Below are 19474 nucleotides of genomic sequence, written 5' to 3'. Positions count from 1 at the left end.
GTGGGTTGATTTTCACTTTATTGGAAGCGTTATTATGAAGTGTACAGCATATAAGTTATTAGAGAGACGTGTGCCCTTGAAAACAGACCTTAAAATCTTGCACAATTAGGAAGATTCAGAATGATCCAGCATATTTCCTCATAGCAAGAAAGTCACTTTGATATATGAAGGACCCAAAATGTAACACTGCATTGCTCTGAATAATAATTTTATTTTGAGAAGCCACTTTTGAAGAGAGCACTTTGTTACAGATGGGAACACAGCTACTTTCATAGGCCTAAATGAGGCTACAGAGAAATAGCCCCTTCAAAAATGAACGCCCTTATTGATAGTTTCGTTGTTGTTCAGACAGATCTTTCCCTATCATCTACCTACAAATAATCCCATAGACATCCAGATATCAAAGAATCGAGTCAGTACATTAGTCATGCGTGTTGGTCAAGGGATGTACAGAACACAGGATAATAGATCTTCCCCCAAATATTTGTAAGCTAAATCTATTTTTTATGCAAAATACTGAACTGGCTGCCCTCCAAGTTAGGTCTTTTTATCCACAGAACAGAAGCACAATGAGTACTGAAAATTTCCCCCATCATTAATGTGCTTTTACTGTGCTCTGAAGGACAACAGCGGCAGTGCAAGGGTCTAACTTTGACCAGCTCAGCACAGGACCCCTCTTTTCCTAGGATTTGTGCCGACTTAGTGGGACTCGTGTGTGCTTGAGGATGCTTTCCAGAAAGAAACAATTGGCCAAACACTTTACCAAACCTGGGTTAGACTTGAAGCAAAGCTCCATCTCTGCTTTTTTCACCCATCTTCTGTGACTGGAGGCTGCTAAAACAGTGTTGCGTTGCACGGGAAGCAGACAATGTACAGGCGGCATTGCCATCATCTCATCTCATTTCCCCACCATCATCATGGTGGACACCAGCCTTGGCACTGCTCAAGAAGATCCAGCAAGCAATCCCCACCAAATACTGCCTTCTAGGTCTCTGCACCTTTTCTGATTTCTCTGTCCTTCCTACTGTAGGATGCTATCTGGTTCTGGGAGAGTCTCTTTCTACACCACTTTCTATCCATCAAGCAAGGCTTACTCTCTTGGCCTGTATTTTTTGTTATGTTTCTTCTCTCATTTTTTTGGTCCAGCCCCTCTGTCTCATTTGTCTTGCAACTACTTATACTTAGGAGTCAAAACACCCACCATGGCTGATATAGAAGTTTCCTGGCCCCCTGCACTGGCCTGGGTCTTCCTTTGGGATAGGAAAACAGGGTTGTCTTGAGGAACAACTATTCCATCTAGAAGCCATGGACTCTAGCTCTGCTTCTGAAAAATGCGGAGACTTCAGCAAGTCATGCTGCCTCTCTGCCTTGGTTCCCCAGAGTGTATAAAAATGGGGCTTTACCTCACAGCAGCATTGTGAGAACTAATTAATGTTTATTAAATGCTTTTAATACATAGGAGATGACCTGATCAGGCTTGTATTATGATTTCCAACAATGTAATTCCACTGACATGTGAATCCCTCTTTACACTAGGATGACCATGTTCAGAGTTAGGCAGAGAAATATCTCTAAAAAAAAGGAAGGTTCCTTGCAAAGAATTTAAATTAAATAATCATTATTACCTTGTAATTCATGATCTGAACACAATCCCCTATTTTGGTAAATAAAGCTCAGATGATTTCTTGTGATGTGCATAGTGCTGAAAATTCAAATATTGTTGAACATATGTTGTTTTTCTGTTTAGCTGCTTTTTTTCTCTCCATCAATCAAAGATACAAGTTTTTTCTAAGGAAATGTCAAGTGTTGAAAACAACACTGGTATCTGATACATTTCCATCTGGACAAAGATATCACTGTCTAATTTTTTTGCTCACCTTAGAAGCTGGTCGGAGGCTCGGTACTGTTAGCTGAACTCAACTCTTAAGCTTACATTATTAATTTTGCATCATGATAAGATATTTACTCAAAGAGGCAGCTAGTTCTTTCCTTTAAAAATGATGTTATTTGCAGGAATGACCACACTTTTTTTTTCCCTCAAATGAAGTTATGCAAATCTGATCGACTAAAGTAAATGTTTCATGAAACCAATGACTGTTTAAATTGTGGGACTAAATTGTTTGTATATAAATATTACCTTTTATATTCCATTTGAGTTTTATGTAGATGAACACATTACTTTAATGACCTGCATTTACAGAGGGAGATGGGGAGAGTCTGACTCTGAAATCCTCAGCAGCCAGATGGCTGCCTTTTCTTGCATGAGATTAAAAGATGTTTCTCATTCACAGCCCTGCTTTGGAGGCAAATTAATATAGCCGGCTAAATTGCTTGTGTTTTTGGAATAAAATTTAAAGAGAACTTTTTAAAGCAATTGGTGTCACAGGTTCCTAGAGCAGATTGCTCTCCAGGTACGGCATGCTGGTTTTAAACATTCAGTAATTAATGGAAAGTATACCGTGCTAATTGACTGCTTCAGGAAAGGGAAATATAATGACTCCTTATTAATCATGAAAAGAGACATACAGCATGGAGGCACTGCAATAATTGCACTAACGGTTGAGAAATGTTAATTAATGAAAAGAACAATGATGTAAGAAATTAGCTACATAATGCTTGCCGCGGTTGGAGATTGTGCTTTAAACACGTTATTTAGCATGGCAGCCACTGGATGTTGCCTTAAATAGCAGGCACCTCTTACCCTTTTCTTCAGTCAGCTACGAAGTTCCAAATGCTGCTGGTGTTTTGGTTTTTAATGAGCCAAAATACGCTCTCCAAAACTACATTTTCTGAAGCATTTTCAGTTTGAACTCTTGAACTCAGAACTATTCAAAGAGATTGACAGCATTGCACTTACTTACATAAAAAGTATTATCCAAGTGTAAGAGAGCATGTTAGTGCTTGTGCAGTGGGGAACACCTTCCTAGGTGGACTGAGCTAAATAGGTTTGCCAAGAAGATAACAGCATCATGACTTCTTTCCTCTTTATAATTTTTCCACTTTTTAACCAATTACCTGTCCCCTGAAGAATTTAGACCAAGCATCCTGTCATATTTGTGCCTAGCTAGACGTAAATATTCATAGGCTATTAAAATGCAGAACAGTTCTGGCAACTAATCCAACATCAGTAATATGGAGCTCACAGTCATTAACAGATTGAAGGCCAGCGAAGGTTTCCACCATCAATTTGTTGCACCTTTAAGACAGCAACAGAGTGAGACATAGTCATCACTCTGAACACATCAGAGCAGGTCAAACTGTTGGTTACAAATAAGTTGCCTAAAAGTGTAACCATTTTTTTATTTTTCAGGATCAGGATTTGGTTCTTATGGATGTCTTCAGGTCTGCATGCTCATTTCTGCAAGGAAATGTTAGCCCAGGAAGCTTTGGAAAATTATTCACAATTCTGTGGGAATTTTGGCTACCTATGTCATTTATTATCTTGGCTGTGTGACTAAGGGATGGTACTAATAGATGATAAATGGTAAATACAGGTAGAATAAAGAAAGTTTTCATTTTAGATCTACCATTGCAAGTGTAAAATTATAGATGCATAAAAATAATTCTGTTGAAGACATGCTAAATGAACATTCATTGAACACAAAATGCTTTTATAAAGAGTAGCTCTCAACAAGAGGCCTCTTTGCAATGACACAAGACAGGACACGTGTCCCTTAATTCAGTGGTGTCACAGTAATCTAAAAGCATTATAGAGATGGAATCAGTCCATAGATGTATAATAAACCAACACTGCAATGCTTCATGCGCCATAGGACAGGGACAGGAATGGTTTCATCCCTCATCCAGTCCATATGCTTGCCATCGCTGATTTTCCCAGGGCAGCTGTCTTGTGGCCATTCTTCCACCCATGTGTTTTATTGCTCCTGAATTTCTTTTCCAGATGGAATATCCTTGGGCTCCAAGGTGCTCTCCTCAGTTCCTTCATCGAACCCATGTACTTACACAGCATCATTGTGGGGAGCCTCTACCACACTGGTCACCTTTCCCGGGTAATGAGCCATAGAATAGAAGACATTGGTCAGCTGCCAGCTTCATACCGGCACAATCAGCTACTTCTCAGTGGTAAGCAAACACCTGCCTGCAAGACAAATGATCCCCTCTCCCATCACTAATTGTGCTGGTCGCCAACAGGAATGTTTACTTGTTTGTAAGAGAACCATTAGCTCATGCTTCCTTTTTTCCTGCACAGTATGAATTTGCAAAATGAAGAATCTGATGCATTTAAATCCAGCTCCTTTTTAATATGCAGTGACCACTAAAAGCATCAGTAGTGGATAGAAGCAGACTAGCAAAACAAACACTGTACAAAGAATGCTCAAAGTGGAAAAAAGTGTATGACTAAGTAAAAGATTTATAAAAACCAGGGACAACGTTTTCTGTAAATATCAGGTTTAACTCGCTCCCATCCCACTCTTCCTCACCCAGTGTACACACAAATGTCAGTCAGGAGAACCAGCCCTTGCATTTCTGGCACCGTGCATGCAGCCCAGCCACTAGTGCCCCTGCTCCTTTACCACTTGCTAGCCACTGTGTTTGAAGCAAACAGCCATAAGAAAAGAGCTGTTCATTCATGCAGGAGACCGTGGTCGGGAAGGTCAGAGACCTCAGTGAGGCATTGCTGTCATCAGACGAGGCTGCTGCCTGTTGTGTGACCATCTCTGTGGTTTCGAGCTATCTTTCAGACTACATTTGCTGCCATCGCTTCTCCTTCCTAGTACCTGTTCCTACTCCATGTCTCTGGTCCTTCTCCATCCCGCTGACTCCCACTCTCTTAATCCCCAGCCAGGCAGCAGCTGTCCAGCCTCATCCCAGCAAAATCCCACAAAGTCTTGAATGCCTTCAGATCCTCATGAGGCATGTGAGTGCTAAGGGCCACCAGTTCTCCACAGGCTTAGACTCTTACTTTTAGACTGAAAATTGTTCCTCAGGAGGATTCCCTGACACACCAATACAATGTCAAGGTTACAGAGTTGGAAGGTCAGGATCAGGGAAGGTTGGAAGGTTGTATGATCAGGGCCCGGTCCAGAAGCTCTGCTCTGGCTGCCCCGGTGGTGGCCAGCGTGGGCACCCAGACAGAGCCGACGAGAGGGGAGGTTGCAGTGCAGAGCTCAGGGTGTAGAGAGTGCCTGCACTGGTCTGGTGAGGGGAGGGTGCACAATGGGCTGGGCTGCACTCGGTGCTCCCTGGTGGAGGTCCTCCTGCAGCAGGGGCTGAGCTGCGGGATGCTGTTAATAGGCTGCGAGATGTCGGGGAAGCTGAGAGGAAGCAGGAATGCTTGCTCCAGGCCCAAATTGTGCAGGGGCCTCGAGCTTCACCTCTAGCTCATGAAGGACAGAAGGAGGCCGTTAACCTGGGAAGCTGGGAATTAGTGACAAAAAAAAAAAACAACAAAAACAAGAAGGAAAAGGACAACCAAAAGCAAGGGGCTTCCCCCTAAATCCCCTGTCCCCATGCACAACCACTTTGCTGTCCTGCAGGGGGCTAATGAGGAAACGCTCACACCAGAAACAGCCGGCTGATGCACTGCTAAAGAAGATCTCTACTGGTGCTGCCAGGAAAAAGCGGCGGGTCGTAGTAGTAGGGGACTCTACACTGAAAGGGGCAGAAGCACTCGTCTGTTGGTCTGACCCAGTCTCAAGGGAGGTGTGTTGCCTACTGGCGACAGGGATCAGGGATGTGGCAGAGAGGCTGCCTGCTCTAGTAAGTCCCACGGACTATTACCCACTCCTGGTGATACATATGGGTGCTAGGGATATAGATAGTAGTGCCTGGGGACCATAAAGAAGGACTACAGAGCCCTGGGGGAGGTGGTTAGGGGCTCTGGAGCTCAGGTGGTCTTTTCATCAATTCTCCAGGATACAGGGGAGGACCTAAAAAAAGCTAGGAGGATTAGCCAGGTTAATAACTGGTTAAAAGGGTGGTGTCATAGTCAGGGGTTTGGGTGTCTTGAACAGGGGACCCAAGTTTGTAGGCCAGGTCTAGTGGGGGCTGGTGAAGCTGGCCTAATAAGGAAGGGAAACAGCAGTTTTGGTAGGAGGCTTGCCAGACTGGTCAAGGAGGCTTTAAACTAGATGTATTGGGGGAGGGGCCCATCATTCCATCCCAACACACCCAGTCAGTTGCCAGCACCTATAATAAATGCTTGGAGCAATGTAGAGATATCCCAGCTGCTCCAGCCAATGAGCCGGCTTCAGTTGGAGCTCAGCTCAGATGCCTCTATACAAATGCCTGTAGCATGGGGAACAAACAAGAGGAATTAGAGATGTGTGCACATCTACAGGGGTATGATATAATAGGCATCACAGAAACATGGTGGGATGGCTCCTATGACTGGAGTGTTGGAATGGAAGGTTACAGGCTCTTTAGAAAAGACAGGCCCGGCAGGCGGGGAGGGGGAGTTACCCTTTATGTTAGGGATAGGCTGGAGAGTATGGAACTCTGTCTGGGGACAGGGGAGCAGTCCACAGAGAGTTTGTGGGTCAGGGTTAAAGGGGATATAGCTATGGGAGACATTACTGTGGGGATCTGTTACAGACCGCCTGATCAAGGAGAACCTGCGGATGAAGCACTCCATAGACAGATAGGAAAAGCCTCACGCTCACAGGCCCTTGTTCTCATGGGTGACTTCAACCACCCTGACATCTGTTAGAAGGACGGTACGGCCCAGCACAAGCAATCCAGGGGGTTCCTCGACTGTGTGGAAGACAACTTCCTTCTGCAAGTAATAGAGGAGCCGACAAGGAGAGGTGCCGTGCTTGACCTCGTGCTCACCAACAGGGAAGGGCTCATTGGAAATGTGACGCTCCAGGGCAGCCTTGGATGCAGCGATCACAAGATGCTCAAATTTGAGATCCTCAGGACAGTGAGAAGAGCATGCAGCAAGCTCACTGCCCTGGACTTCAAAAGAGCAGACTTTAGCCTCTTCAGGAACCTGCTTAGGAAGGTTCCATGGGATATAGCCCTAGAGGGCAGGGGGGCCCAAGACTGTTGGTTGATATTCAAGGATCACCTGCTACAAGCTCAGGAGTGTTGCGTCCCAGCTAGAAGGAAGTACAGCAGGAGGGCCAGGAGACCTCCTTGGATGGATAAGGAGCTGCTGAGGAAAATTCAAATGAAAAAAGAGGCTTATAATAAGTGGAAGCAAGGACAGGTGGCATGGGAAGAGTACAGGGATGTTGTCTGGGAAGCTAGGGACCAGGCTAGGAAACCTAAGGCCCAATTACAATTAAACTTAGCTAGAGGTATTAAAGATAACAGGAAGGGATTCTACAAGTACATAGGAAATAAAAAACAGACTAGGGAGAATGTAGGCCCCCTCAGGAGGCTCTCAGGAGAACTGGCTACATGGGATTTGGAGAAGGCTGAGGTTCTGAATGACCTCTTTGCCTCGCTCTTCACTGGCAAAGGCTCTGACCACACCACCCAAGTCTTGGAAGGCAGATGCAGGGACTGTGAGAATGAAGACCTTGCGCCCACTGTAGGAGAGGAACTGGTTCGAGGCCATCTTAAAAATCTGAATGTGCACAAGTCCATGGGACCTGATGAGATCCATCTGCAAGTCCTGAAGGAGCTGGCAAATGAAGTTGCAAAGCCGCTGGCCATCATATTTGAGAAATCATGGCAGTCAGGTGAAGTTCCCGATGACTGGAAAAAGGGAAATATAACCCCCATTTTCAAGAAGGGAAAATGGATGACCTGGGGAATTACAGACCAGTCAGTCTCACCTCTGTGCCTGGCAAAATCTTGGAGCAGATTCTCCTGGATGGCATGCTAAGGCAGATGAAAAACAGCAAGGTGCTTGGTGACAGCCAGCATGGCTTCACTAAGGGGAAATCCTGGTGGCCTTCTATGATGGAGCTACAGAACTGATGGACAGGGGTAGAGCAGTTGATGTCATTTACCTGGACTTGTGTAAAGCATTCGACACTGTTCCACACGACATCCTTGTCTCTAAATTGGAGAGACATCAGTTTGATGGATGGACCACTCAGTGGATAAAGAACTGGCTGGATGGCTGCACGTAAAGAGTTGTGGTCAATGGCTCAGTGTCCGGCTGGAGACCAGTAACAAGTGGTGTCCCTCAGGGATCAGTGTTGGGACCGGTCTTGTTTAACATCTTTGTCTCTGACATGGACAGCGGGGTTGAGTGCGCCCTCAGCAAGTTTGCCGATGACACCAAGCTGTGTGGTTCGGTTGATACGCTGGAGGGAAGGAATGCCATCCAGAGGGACCTTGACACACTTGTGAGGTGGGCTGATGCCAACCTCATGAGGTTTAACCATGACAAGTGCAAGGTCCTACACCTGGGTTGAAGCAATCCCAGGCACAGCTACAGGTTGGGCAGAGAAGAGATTCAGAGCAGCCCTGTGGAGAAGGACTTGGGGGTGTTGGTTGATGAGAAAATGAACATGAGCAGGCAGTGTGTGCTTGCAGCCCAGAAAGCCAACCGTATCCTGGGCTGCATCAAAAGGAACATGACCAGCAGGTCGAAGGAGGTGATCCTGCCCCTCTACTCTGCTCTTGTGAGACCTCACCTGGAGTATTGTGTGCAGTTCTGGTGTCCTCAACATAAAAAGGACATGGAACTGCTGGAACAAGTCCAGAGAAGGGCCACGAGGATGATCAGGGGACTGGAGCACCTCCCATATGAAGACAGGCTGAGGAAGTTGGGGCTGTTCAGCCTGGAGAAGAGAAGGCTGCGTGGAGACCTCATAGCAGCCTTCCAGTATCTGAAGGGGGCCTATAGGGATGCTGGGGAGGGACTCTTCATTGGGGACTGTAGTGATAGGACAAGGGGTAATGGGTTAAAACTTAAACAGGGGAAGTTTAGATTGGATATAAGAAGGAAATTCTTTCCTGTTAGAGTGGTGAGGCACTGGAATGGGTTGCCCAGGGAGGTTGTGAATGCTCCATCCCTGGCAGTGTTCAAGACCAGGTTGGACGAGGCCTTGGGTGACATGGTTTAGTGTGAGGTCTCCCTGCCCATGCAGGGGGGTTGGAACTGTATGATCCTAAGGTCCTTTCCAACCCTAACTATTCTATGATTCTATGTTTTAGTGGGAGTACACCACTGACTTTCAAAGTCCTCTAGGTTCCTCAGTCAGGAGAGTGCTGATTTACCCCTTATTTATTTTATGTTCTCGGTTTGTTTTGGTTTGGTTTTGTTTTAACATGTCCTTGTGACAAAATCAGTTTGGCTGAGGCAGAAGTGATACTTTAGCCACTGGGGAAATTCTCAGGTTCTGTGTGGTTAGTACATCTGGCAAGTGTGATGTGCATGTATGTGTTATGAGGTGAGTAGGTCAGAAGGCTCATCCTTATTTGAAGAGCTTATCTCCACTTTTTAACTCTTCAGTGCAGCTAGCCAAAGACTGCAATGCAAGTATCCAGGAAACTGTGCTCCACATGCCTCTTCCATCCTATGTCCTCTCCTGTCCCTCCTGCCTTGGCCCAGACAAGGCATGACTCAGCCCCCCTCTGCCGTTCCACACCACATTATAGGAGGGAGAAAAGGACTTGCAGCTGGTTAAGAAAAATCTCCTCATTTCCCAAACCTGGCTGTTCTTTTAGAACAGCACACCCCAGCCTGGTAGAAGCCCTCGCATCTCCTACTGGAGAAGGTGATCTCATCCCGTGCCAGCCATAACGCATTATAAGTTCATCCATACATTAAGGTCAAAAATCACACCCACTTTCACTCTGTGGGATGTACAGGGAAACACACCTGAACTGTTGAAAGGCTGAAAACACAATAAGGGATTTATTAAGAGATTTAACCACAGAACAGCTCTTGCTTTGCTGGGGTAGCCTTGCAGCATAAAAGTAATAGCTCATATTGGCCCAAGTGTTTATTTATGTCCAAGAGTCAATGCCAGAGATTTCAAGGGAGATAGGAATGCATCAGAGGGATCCTTGTGTCACTTTAAATATCTGATTGTTTCATGGCTGTCTTCCTTCCTCCCTCCCAGAGACTTCTGTGTTTATAAAAGCTTTTGCTTTGCTTTCAGTGGTATTTGTGGGTTTTTCTCAGCCCAGGATAAGCAGTGGGAGGAATCTGCCTCTCTCTGTCTACATTGTTTTTGTCTCTAAAGCCATTATTTGTAATCTTCCCTCCCCCACATATCCCAGGGAGCCAATGCTGCTTAAAGCTTACATAGCTGAGCCTTATGCTATACTTCCCTTACCTGGAAAACTGTGCTGACAGCATATCCAGTGACAGAGGAGATGGGCACCTACCAAAAGCCATACCAAATGTGTTAGAGACCAAACCCCAGCAATCTCAGCCAGGCAACTCCATCTCCCACACTTGCCTCAGTGATCAGACCAGCCAGGCATTTCAAATTGCAGAGTCCTTCAAATATAAGGATGCCAATTATTTGTCACTTGATCGTAGCAGTACAAGCTTTTCAAAGGAGAGGAGAGTCATGGTGTGTGATGAGATCCTGAGATAACTCATTGGCCCCTCAGAAAAATAACCAGTAAGGTTTTCTGCTCACACCAGTCCCGGCCAGGTGGAAATCCACTCATTCACTGGGATTAATCTTGGGTGTATTTTTTAGAAGAAAGGAAATCCCTATGTCATTTTTATTTCATGTTCTCTGAAGACTGAGGCCATTCTAAATGGTATCTTGAAGAGGCACGAGGTTTTGTGAGGAGAATGAAAACAGATTTCAGTTCATATCCCAAAATACTCAAGTTCATATTATTTGTACAAAGATTTTTCCTTCCAGTTTCTACAGTCTCCTATTGTACTCGTTGTTGTGTTGTTTTTAATGAGGATGATTTACATAAAGGAGAGAAAATTATCTAGATTATTTGGGTGTTCTTTTTCAAATAGAATCAGAACAATTATTTGTCAAAAGAAAAACATGAAAAAAGTGTTGAAGAAAGACTAAAACCAACAATCAGAGGAGATACCTAGGCTCTATATTTGCATCTGTCATGAGGCTCATGTTTTCTCTTTTAAAGCCTCTTCTCTTGCATTTGGAAAATGATGCGACGATATCATTATGTGTTACATAAACACATGTACTTATATGTGATAGTTGGGAAGAGAAAACACAAAAGCCAAACCAGCATGGAGGGTTTTCCAGGCACTGCAGCAAACATCCAGTTCTCACAGTGGTCCACTGAGAGCAGAGAGAGGTCCCAGGCTGGGCAGGGTGTACAGCCTCCACTTGGTGGGCACCCACAGCCTGCTCTGTCCTCCGTGCAGCCTTTCCTTCATTTCCTCTGGTCAGTGTTTTCACATTTGTATTTATTTAGTGGCCTGTGGCAACCTTGCTTGTCAGGGTGTTTGCTGTCGTGGTTTTTGGCACTCAAGTCCTCTAACCTTTTGGGTGCTATCTCGACAGAGTGGTGCATAGTGTCAAACAGCTGATTTTGATCTGTTTGCATCTTGTTATGTATAGAGGCATTTGACTAGCATCAGAGAGCTATCTGATTTTCAAGCTCTTGGTTTATATCCTGTTGCCTAGGTGAACCGGAGTTTTAGATGCAGACTGATCTGTTTTCTCAGGGGGAAAAGAAATTGAGAGAGGTATTAATACGATATGAATGTGTTTACAAATCCTGGCTGACGTTATGACTTAGCTGTAATTCTCATCTATACACAGCAGTGAGTTCAGTCCCAGTGACTGAGATGATTTCAGCAATTCCAGCTTTGCCACCGATACAAAATGGTAATGCTGTGTATTTTTTTCCCTTCAATGGCCACCTCTCTCTCTGTGCATGCTCATCTGGCTCTTGCAGCTCCCTCCCAGCACACAGGGAACAGGAGTGGATAGGGAGCATGTCCTTCACTGATAACTGCTTCCCATGATGATGAGAGGCCCCACACAGGAGGTGCCTGCAGAGGCAGCGTCTCTGCCTTAACTGACCCTGTGCAGCTCTCTGCTTCTCCCATGGTCTCCCTCAGGGGTTTACCAAGCTTGGCATGTTTAACATGGTGATGCATGCTGCATTCCCACCAACTCCCATCTCCTTCCCACTCTGCGGGAGATTAGCAGATGCTCATAATTTGCACTTGTTCCAAAACTAAGATCCCTGAGCAAGACGGGGCACTTTGGAAAGGAGGGGCTTTGATCTCTCTCCTTTAATCTCCTCCTCTCTGAACAGCCCATATCAGTACTTCCCGCTCTCTGCAAAACTCTTTGAAACCCTTCAGCAAAAAACACAAAGGACCTGTCTCTGTTACCCTCCACCCAGGAGCAGTGAAAGCAGGTCCCATCAAGCTGTGCAAACCCTGAGCTGTTGCTGGAGCGGCCACAAGCAGGGGCTCCAGTGGGAGCTGCCATTTGGAAGCAGAGATCCAGCCCTGACCTGTGCTTCGGTGGCTGTGCCAGGCAGCTCCTCCCACCAGCACAGTCCCACCTGCCTGTTCACAGCGGCTTTTGTTGTCCAGGTTTGCAGGCTAGCGGCCCATGGAGCAAATCAGCAGAGAGGGACTCAACAGCTGAATGCAGACACTCCATCCAGTGCCCCCCTTTCCGACATATTCGGACTGCTTCAGGTCTCTTTGTCTTTCCAGCCTTGGAGGCTCTCAGTGTTGGTTCTTTGCTCACAAAAGCACTAATGAGCAAGGCAGAGCTCACTTGGTTGCATTTACCAACCACTTTCTTTATTCCCCTTATTTCCTTGCAAGTACTAATCCTTCCCTGGTTCCAGGTATAGGGAATAAGAAAGCAACAGAGAGTCACGGAAAGGTTGGAACTACACTAAATGGTTAAGAATTTTCCTCGTTAAAAATAACTCTCTCTCATACACACACCCACACCTGACCTTGCAGCCCTGATCTGCATTTAGAGCCTAGGGAGGTCTCACCCTTGTAGACTGTGGATTCCAGTATGTGATTCAGATGTCTAAAATTTGCTATGCGAATGACACAAAGGTCATACAGTCACCCCAGATGACTGAAAACATCATCATTGTAGCTGTCTAAAATTAAATGAGATGCATCCCACTTAAAGATGTCCAAAATGTTGCCATTAGGACAATAACTATCTCTTGAAGAGACTGTTGCACCCATATAGGGTAGGAATCTTGCAGGTAGACACAAGGTGGGGAACAAGAGTTTTCTGTGTAGGTCTGCAATGTCTACAAGGTCATTATTAACTTGGATCTAATAATCTCTCTCTGTGATGATGAAATGTATGTTTTGTATTTCCTTATCCCCTGTGGATACTCCCTGTGATCTAGACTTCCTGTCACAGCCAGGCCCCAGCAGTTAATAGCAGATAAATATGCTGGACCGTGGAAAGCTCACCTGGAGGAATTCATGGCAAAAGCACTTTGCTGATTCGCTCCTTGTAAAAACCAGTTATGCCATTAAAGCCTTTCTGAAAGATTTCACTCAGCAACCGTCACACTGCTGTCAATAGCACACACTATATCTAATGGCTTTCCTTAGGCTAAAGAAAGGTCGCATGTAAGGTGGAAAAAGATCTATAGGAATTGCTAAATTATGTCTCTCTAAGGTACTCAGCCTGGTAACATTTAACCGGAGGTGATAATAGCGCATACAGGGCACAATGCTACTGTGTTCATTCAGCAATATCCCATGTTCCACAGCAACTCACCATGTTAGCAGCCTCTGAAGGTTTTAATGTTTAACTGGATATTACTGGTGCCCTTCTCTCCTGCCAGGGATTAGCCATGCTGATGCTCGGCAGCCCGGAAAATCTCCCAGCTTCAGTGTGAACTGGATTGTGGGGAGCACCGACCTGGAGGTTATCAACGCTACAACAGGGAAGAGGACCTGTGGGACTCCCTCACGACTCTGCAAGCACATGTTCTTCGCTCGGTGGGCAAAGCTTCATGGAAAGGTAGGTCTGATGCACTGCCAGAACACTGCTGCCAGCCCCACCTGGGCTAGTCTTTAGCCTGGTGTCAACCCTGTTTTAGCAATCTCATGATGAAGCTGCAGCCTCCACAGGTGTCCTGTGTTCCTCCTGATAATGCCTGGGAGAGGATTAGGAGCTGAGAGCAGGTGGGGTCTGCTATGGAGATGAGTCCAGAGAAAGCTGAGCTGGTTTTGGAGGGAAGATGGGTGTTCTGGCTGTCTTTGGCAATGGAGCCATGCTCAGATGAGCAGCCAAAAGCCACGAGACAAGCACAACTGGGTAATCTTTTAAGCATCTTACCCCAAGTATCCCTTTGACTCTAAGGGGAGTATTCAACTCACTAAGTCTTAGAAGCCTGAGGGAAATATTTCTCATTGCCTTGGGGGCATCTACTGCACTTTATTGTTCCACAGGGATTTACACTCCCAACCTGAACTGATCCCACTCTCACCCAAGTTAGCTAAAGCAAGTGCTATGGATTGCCCATTCCCCTCCTCTTCACCACCCTCCCGGATCTGCTAATGTACCCATACAACAATACAGCTCTTAAGGTGAGTGGCCAGGTGCTGGAGGCTCTCTAATTTCACTATACTCAGCAGCAGTACAATTTAATGGCATTAAAACTACAGGCTGTATTTAATTGTAATGGGCACCACACCTTGACAGCCCTGCTTTCTCTAGGGAAGATAACCATGAACTCCCCTTATTTGAAATGGCACTGAAGTCAACCTGCCTTCACACTTAAATTACTTCCCACAGGCAGGAAACTGTGTCAGGACAGAGGGGTGGCCAAAACCATGGTGGAACCTAGGGATGCAGGTCGTATGGGAAAAAGCTTGATGTGAAATAAGGAAATTTTCCTCTCATTATTCCTGGTTCTGGAGTCTCCATTTCTCCTCTTACCTGACCCTTCAAGGAAGTGCTGAGGGAGAGAAGGACACAGATACCAAAGTGTTGAGCACCGTGTCCAGGAGGAGCAGCAGAGAACATGCAAAGTGTCTCATCAGCCCACTTATTTTCACCAATAGAATATTGAATTGCCATGAGGAGGCTTGTAAAGACTTGTCCTGCAGTCCATGCAGAATGGGAGAAAACAAGGACAAGAAGAAAATATTTTATTAAGAAGTGCCAAATCCTTTTCTCTATTCAGAAAGGAGTAGAAAAGAACAAGGCAGAGTAGTGGCAGGGAAGTCTGGAGTCACTTCCACCAGTGAAGTCATTTGGGAAAGCAGTCAGGCAGGATGGTGAGGTAGGAGAACAAGTTGTTCTGCTCTGCAGAGGAGCCCAGGGACGGAGGCTGGTGAGACTCATTCCATCCCAGCCAGTGTCATGACCTGTCCTAGCAGGGACCCTCCTCCTTGGTGGGGAGCAGAAGGGACCAACCTGGGCTTCATGCCCAGGGCTCAGCCACAGTTTGATGGCACAGGTCCCAGACTATTTATTGCACAGCAGGTGGCATGGGAAGGAGGGTGAGAATCAGTTAAGGGATTGATCCTCACAGGAACAAAATCTGAGGCAAGCTGGGCCCCAGGGCAGGTTATGGAGAGAACTATGGCCGGGAGAGCTGGACTGGACCTGGCTCCCACCAGGGATGGGGTTGGGCTGAGCAGGAGAGAGTAACTCATGGCTGAGCAGGGCACTTTGCTTTTGACAATCCAAAGCATTTGGTAATGTCATCAGTGTCCACTTCTGGGGACAAAGGGGCAGCTGGAGGGAGGCCACTACTGGTGAGGCTAGCTTGTGGCCCCCTGATTCCTGGGCTGGCAGCATCACCCTCCCTCAATGGCTAAGCCAATGCACCCCCAAGCCAGAGCAGCCCCTAGGTGCACTAGCACCACGTGGACTGGAGCAGTTCATTTCAGGCTGTACATCTGCCTGCTCCTTTAATTTGTCATCTCTCCTCTTTAGAGAGAAGGCAAAGAGTGTTGAGAAGGCAAAGAGAGTTGTTTGCTCACCAGGCTGTGGTCTGAGGGTGCGTTCTCATGCAAGGGTGCTACTTCCTTGGTGTGTAAGCATTGGACTTAGAGCTTGCTCTAAGGGCATTTTCCAAGACCTCAGTTTCTTTCATATAATGTCAAAGCCTTCCTGATGGTTTGGCACTGAGACTTGGACAGGTCAGAGGGAGTCCTTTAGTCCTTATACAAAGCAAAGGGTGCACACGCTCACATGTCTGCTCCAGGTGGTGAGGGGCAATGGACATGTGGTGCTGTCTCCTATGGCAGCTCCGAATGATCAGCTCCGGTGTCCTGCCAGAGCACTCACTTTCCCACACCAGCATGAATCCTGATGCTTGATTTCTGCTCTGTCCTGGGCAGCTTCCACAACATTTCTAACAATAACAGATTAATAAGAGGAAAGGGGAGAGTGTGGGAGGGGAACCTCCTTGTTGTGTCTGTTGGTATTACTTGAAAGCACTGAGCTGCTCTCCTTCCCAGGCTAAACTGAGCACATTCCTTAAGGCTCCCCAGAAAGGATTTTTCCCTTTTTTTGTCCCTAAAACTCATCTTACCTGGGAAGCAGGATTTTGCATTTGTAAAACACACCAAGATTTGCCACGTCCTATGCCTACTCCGAAGCAAAGCTGTTTACCCTGTTCTCTCCACAATGGCTCAAAACCATGTCACAGGCATTTATTGCTTCCCCGTATTTTTGTTGTTAAACCAAAAGCAAACACACAAAGCACAGTGATAGTTTGTTTGTTGCTTATGAAATGTAGACAGGAAGATTATGCAGCTACTGAAGCCTCCTGTTTCCTTTGGCTTGTTGGTTGCTTTTTTTATTATTATATTATTTTTCCCCCTTCCCTGATTTGTGTTCTGCAGCTGAGCACACGAGTACCGAGCCATGGAGACATGCCATCAGTGTACAGCGAGGCAAAGCTGGTGGCTCAGACATACCAGTCTGTCAAGCAGCAGCTGTTTAAAGCGTTTCAGAAAGCTGGTCTGGGCACCTGGGTGAAGAAACCCCCAGAGCAAGATCAGTTCCTACTAACTGTATAAATCACTTGACACGTCTGCTACATGACTGGATCAAATCAGCTGGAGAGAAGGCTAGGCAGAACGCGTGAGTCGAGAGAATTGAAGAAGTTTGAGATTTAATAGCAACCTCCACAGGAATATTTGCTTTTAATTCTGCATTGGAAATACATGAATAGAAATGTGTCTGATGCACTGAACTCAACTTTAGAAAACTGCTTTTTCATTATCCCTTCCCAAGAATGTACCTGCCCAAATTATAGTGCTACCCTCGCAGAGATTCTGCTTTTCATTGTTAATTGCTGTTGGTTATTCCTGATTTGAGGTGCTAGCAAACCACCTGCCTGATCCAAAATAGAGTTTGTTTTCCCTCACACAATCAGTGCAAGAGTCATCACTGAATAATGGAAAATAGTGAGCAAAGCTGGAAGTACCCCAGGCACACAGCATGACAGCAGGTCTCAGAGCATCCATAATCATCCACAAAAAAGGTGCCTAACTTCTATGCAAAAGTCATCCTGTTAGCTGCCCAAATCTGTAAGACAGAATTTGGCAATTTTTAAACTATGTTTTCCACCTCTGACTCTGAGCACAAAGCCAGGTGTAAGGATTCCCTTAGTTTTTACACTTTTTCCCTCTGATGCCTTGGACAGACCACTTCCTACCAAATCTCCAAATCTGGCCACAAGTTTTGCACACCGCAAGTTTTAGTACCCAGGCTCAGTTCATCACACCTGCCCTTTAGACACCAGCTGGGATGCAGATGATTGTCAAGAGGGTGATTCAACCCTGTTCTGCCCGCAGAAGTGCACAGCTCTGTAGGGGCTGAGAGTGGAGGCCAGCATGATGATGTTCCTCACTCTGCAGTTTCAGGTAGCTGCCTAAAATCAGGCAGGCTGGAGCTGCCTCAGAGCATTTCCAAGCTTCTGAGATGATCACAGCTCTAAATTAAGTGAGTATGAGCTTGGAGTGCTCCATACACCTGAAAAACCACTGGGTTGGGTAGCTGCAACTCAGACATCCCAAATGAGAGAGCACATTTGACACCTGGCTCTTTCATGCCTCAGTTTCCCCACCTTTCAAATGGGAATAGTGTTCCTTACCTTCTTCACTTCTAAGGAACTTGTCAGGATCAAAGTGCTCTGGTAATATGTAGCAGTGTAAGCCAGATTCTGTCACTCTTTTCAGTGCGTTTTACCTCCCCACACAGTCCAATTGACGTAAGTACAGCAGATGCAACTACTGGCTTGGGTAAGGATTTACTCAGTGTAAGAACTTTCAAGTTCTAGCTCTGTGTAAATGCCAAGTATTATTATTCACGTTCATCTGCAGCCTGAAAAAGCAGGTAGGGTTTTCTGTTAAGAGACGAGTAGCACCCAACAGTTAAATATTTTCTTCATAACTATGGCTGGATCTGATATAATCTCACCTTTGAACCACCACAGATTTCATCAGAATGCAGAAAATAGATACAGTCATGGGAGAGCTGAGCTTTGGTAGTCCCACCGCAGAGCCAATGCCCTGTACATTTCTTTCCATTTTTGATTTTTCAAATGACAGGATTTGCGGGTATATAACTGCTGTTTTCTTTTTATTCCTGTGATTCTCTATAAATCTGTATATAACATGCTGCTACTGATTGGTGATAATTGTCCTGGTATTTTCTCAGAACTGTCAAGCTGAGTTACTTTTCGAACAACACAAGGCTCATATTTTTCCATGTAATTTCCTTTACACGGGAAACTGTTCCTATCAATAAAGATAGATGCTCTTTGTATAGGGTTTATCACGTTTGGAGAGCCATATACAGTAAATACGTTGTTTATTGATGCCCACAATAGAATAGCTACAGTATTTTGATGAGATGTTATTTTTAGATTATAAACTACAAGATGTATCTATAGTGTCTTGTATAAAGACAATTGTGATAAACTAGAATTTTTAAATTAGATAAAACAAAGCTCTCCCCTTCCAGAACCCTTTTCAGTGAAATAATACATTCCATATTAACTACCAAAAATATAAAAATAATCCTTAGAGTAGAAATAGTTGTTAAAAAAAAATACCAAAAACCTGAGACGTTTCAGTAGTGGAACCATTTTATGGTAACCACTTTGTCAATACTTCAAACACTTTGTCAGCTTTTCTGATTATCGTTCAGAATATTTCTGGCACCTTCTGGAGCTTCCCAGTACCTCCACATGGTTCCAGCCTCCAACCAAGCTGTCACTGGTACAGTGTGACCTGGGCAGCAGAGGTGTCCAGAGGGGCAGTGAGCAGGTGGGGGGCTGTGGTCCATGACTGGAGGTGTGGGAGAAGCTATGTGTGACAATGACAGTGGTGGTTTGAGGGGCTCTGGCAGCTCCCACCAATAGAGAGAAACCACAGAGCAACCAGAGAGGAGGACAAGGTTTCCATGCAGAGATCCACACGGCAGGGGAAAGCAACGTCTTCTACTTTTCCTCTCCAGGTTAGTCTTTATCTAGCCCACACAAGAGACCTCAATGGCTCCTCCGTACATCTCCCTGCCCTCATCCATCCTTCTCCAGCCCTGGCATGACGTCAGCTCAACTAATGCATATGGCTCCACAGGCCGGTGTTGCAGCTACTGTAACAACCAAACACCGTGCCTGGTTA

The 19474-nt window shown here is 45.6% G+C and overlaps 1 protein-coding gene across 1 annotated transcript in view; it reads left to right on the top strand.

Moving 5' to 3' along the window:
* The window catches only part of ADARB2 (adenosine deaminase RNA specific B2 (inactive)), a 307816-nt gene extending 290082 nt beyond the window's left edge, over positions 1–17734 (top strand). Inside the window, exons 8-10 of the mRNA XM_062621538.1 lie at positions 3902–4083; positions 13666–13844; positions 16685–17734. Of these exons, the coding sequence (XP_062477522.1) occupies positions 3902–4083; positions 13666–13844; positions 16685–16861 (538 nt within the window). The 3' untranslated portion in view covers positions 16862–17734. The remainder of the gene's footprint in view (positions 1–3901; positions 4084–13665; positions 13845–16684) is intronic.
* Positions 17735–19474: the final 1740 nt, after the last annotated feature.

The sequence above is a fragment of the Pezoporus occidentalis genome, unplaced genomic scaffold (genome assembly GCF_034315485.1).
Source record: "Pezoporus occidentalis ecotype Australia unplaced genomic scaffold, CSIRO_AGI_Poc_V1 ctg23, whole genome shotgun sequence".
Taxonomy (NCBI): domain Eukaryota; kingdom Metazoa; phylum Chordata; class Aves; order Psittaciformes; family Psittacidae; genus Pezoporus; species Pezoporus occidentalis.
The sequence above is the reverse complement of the archived record's forward strand: the minus strand, read 5'-3'. Positions and strand labels throughout refer to the sequence as shown.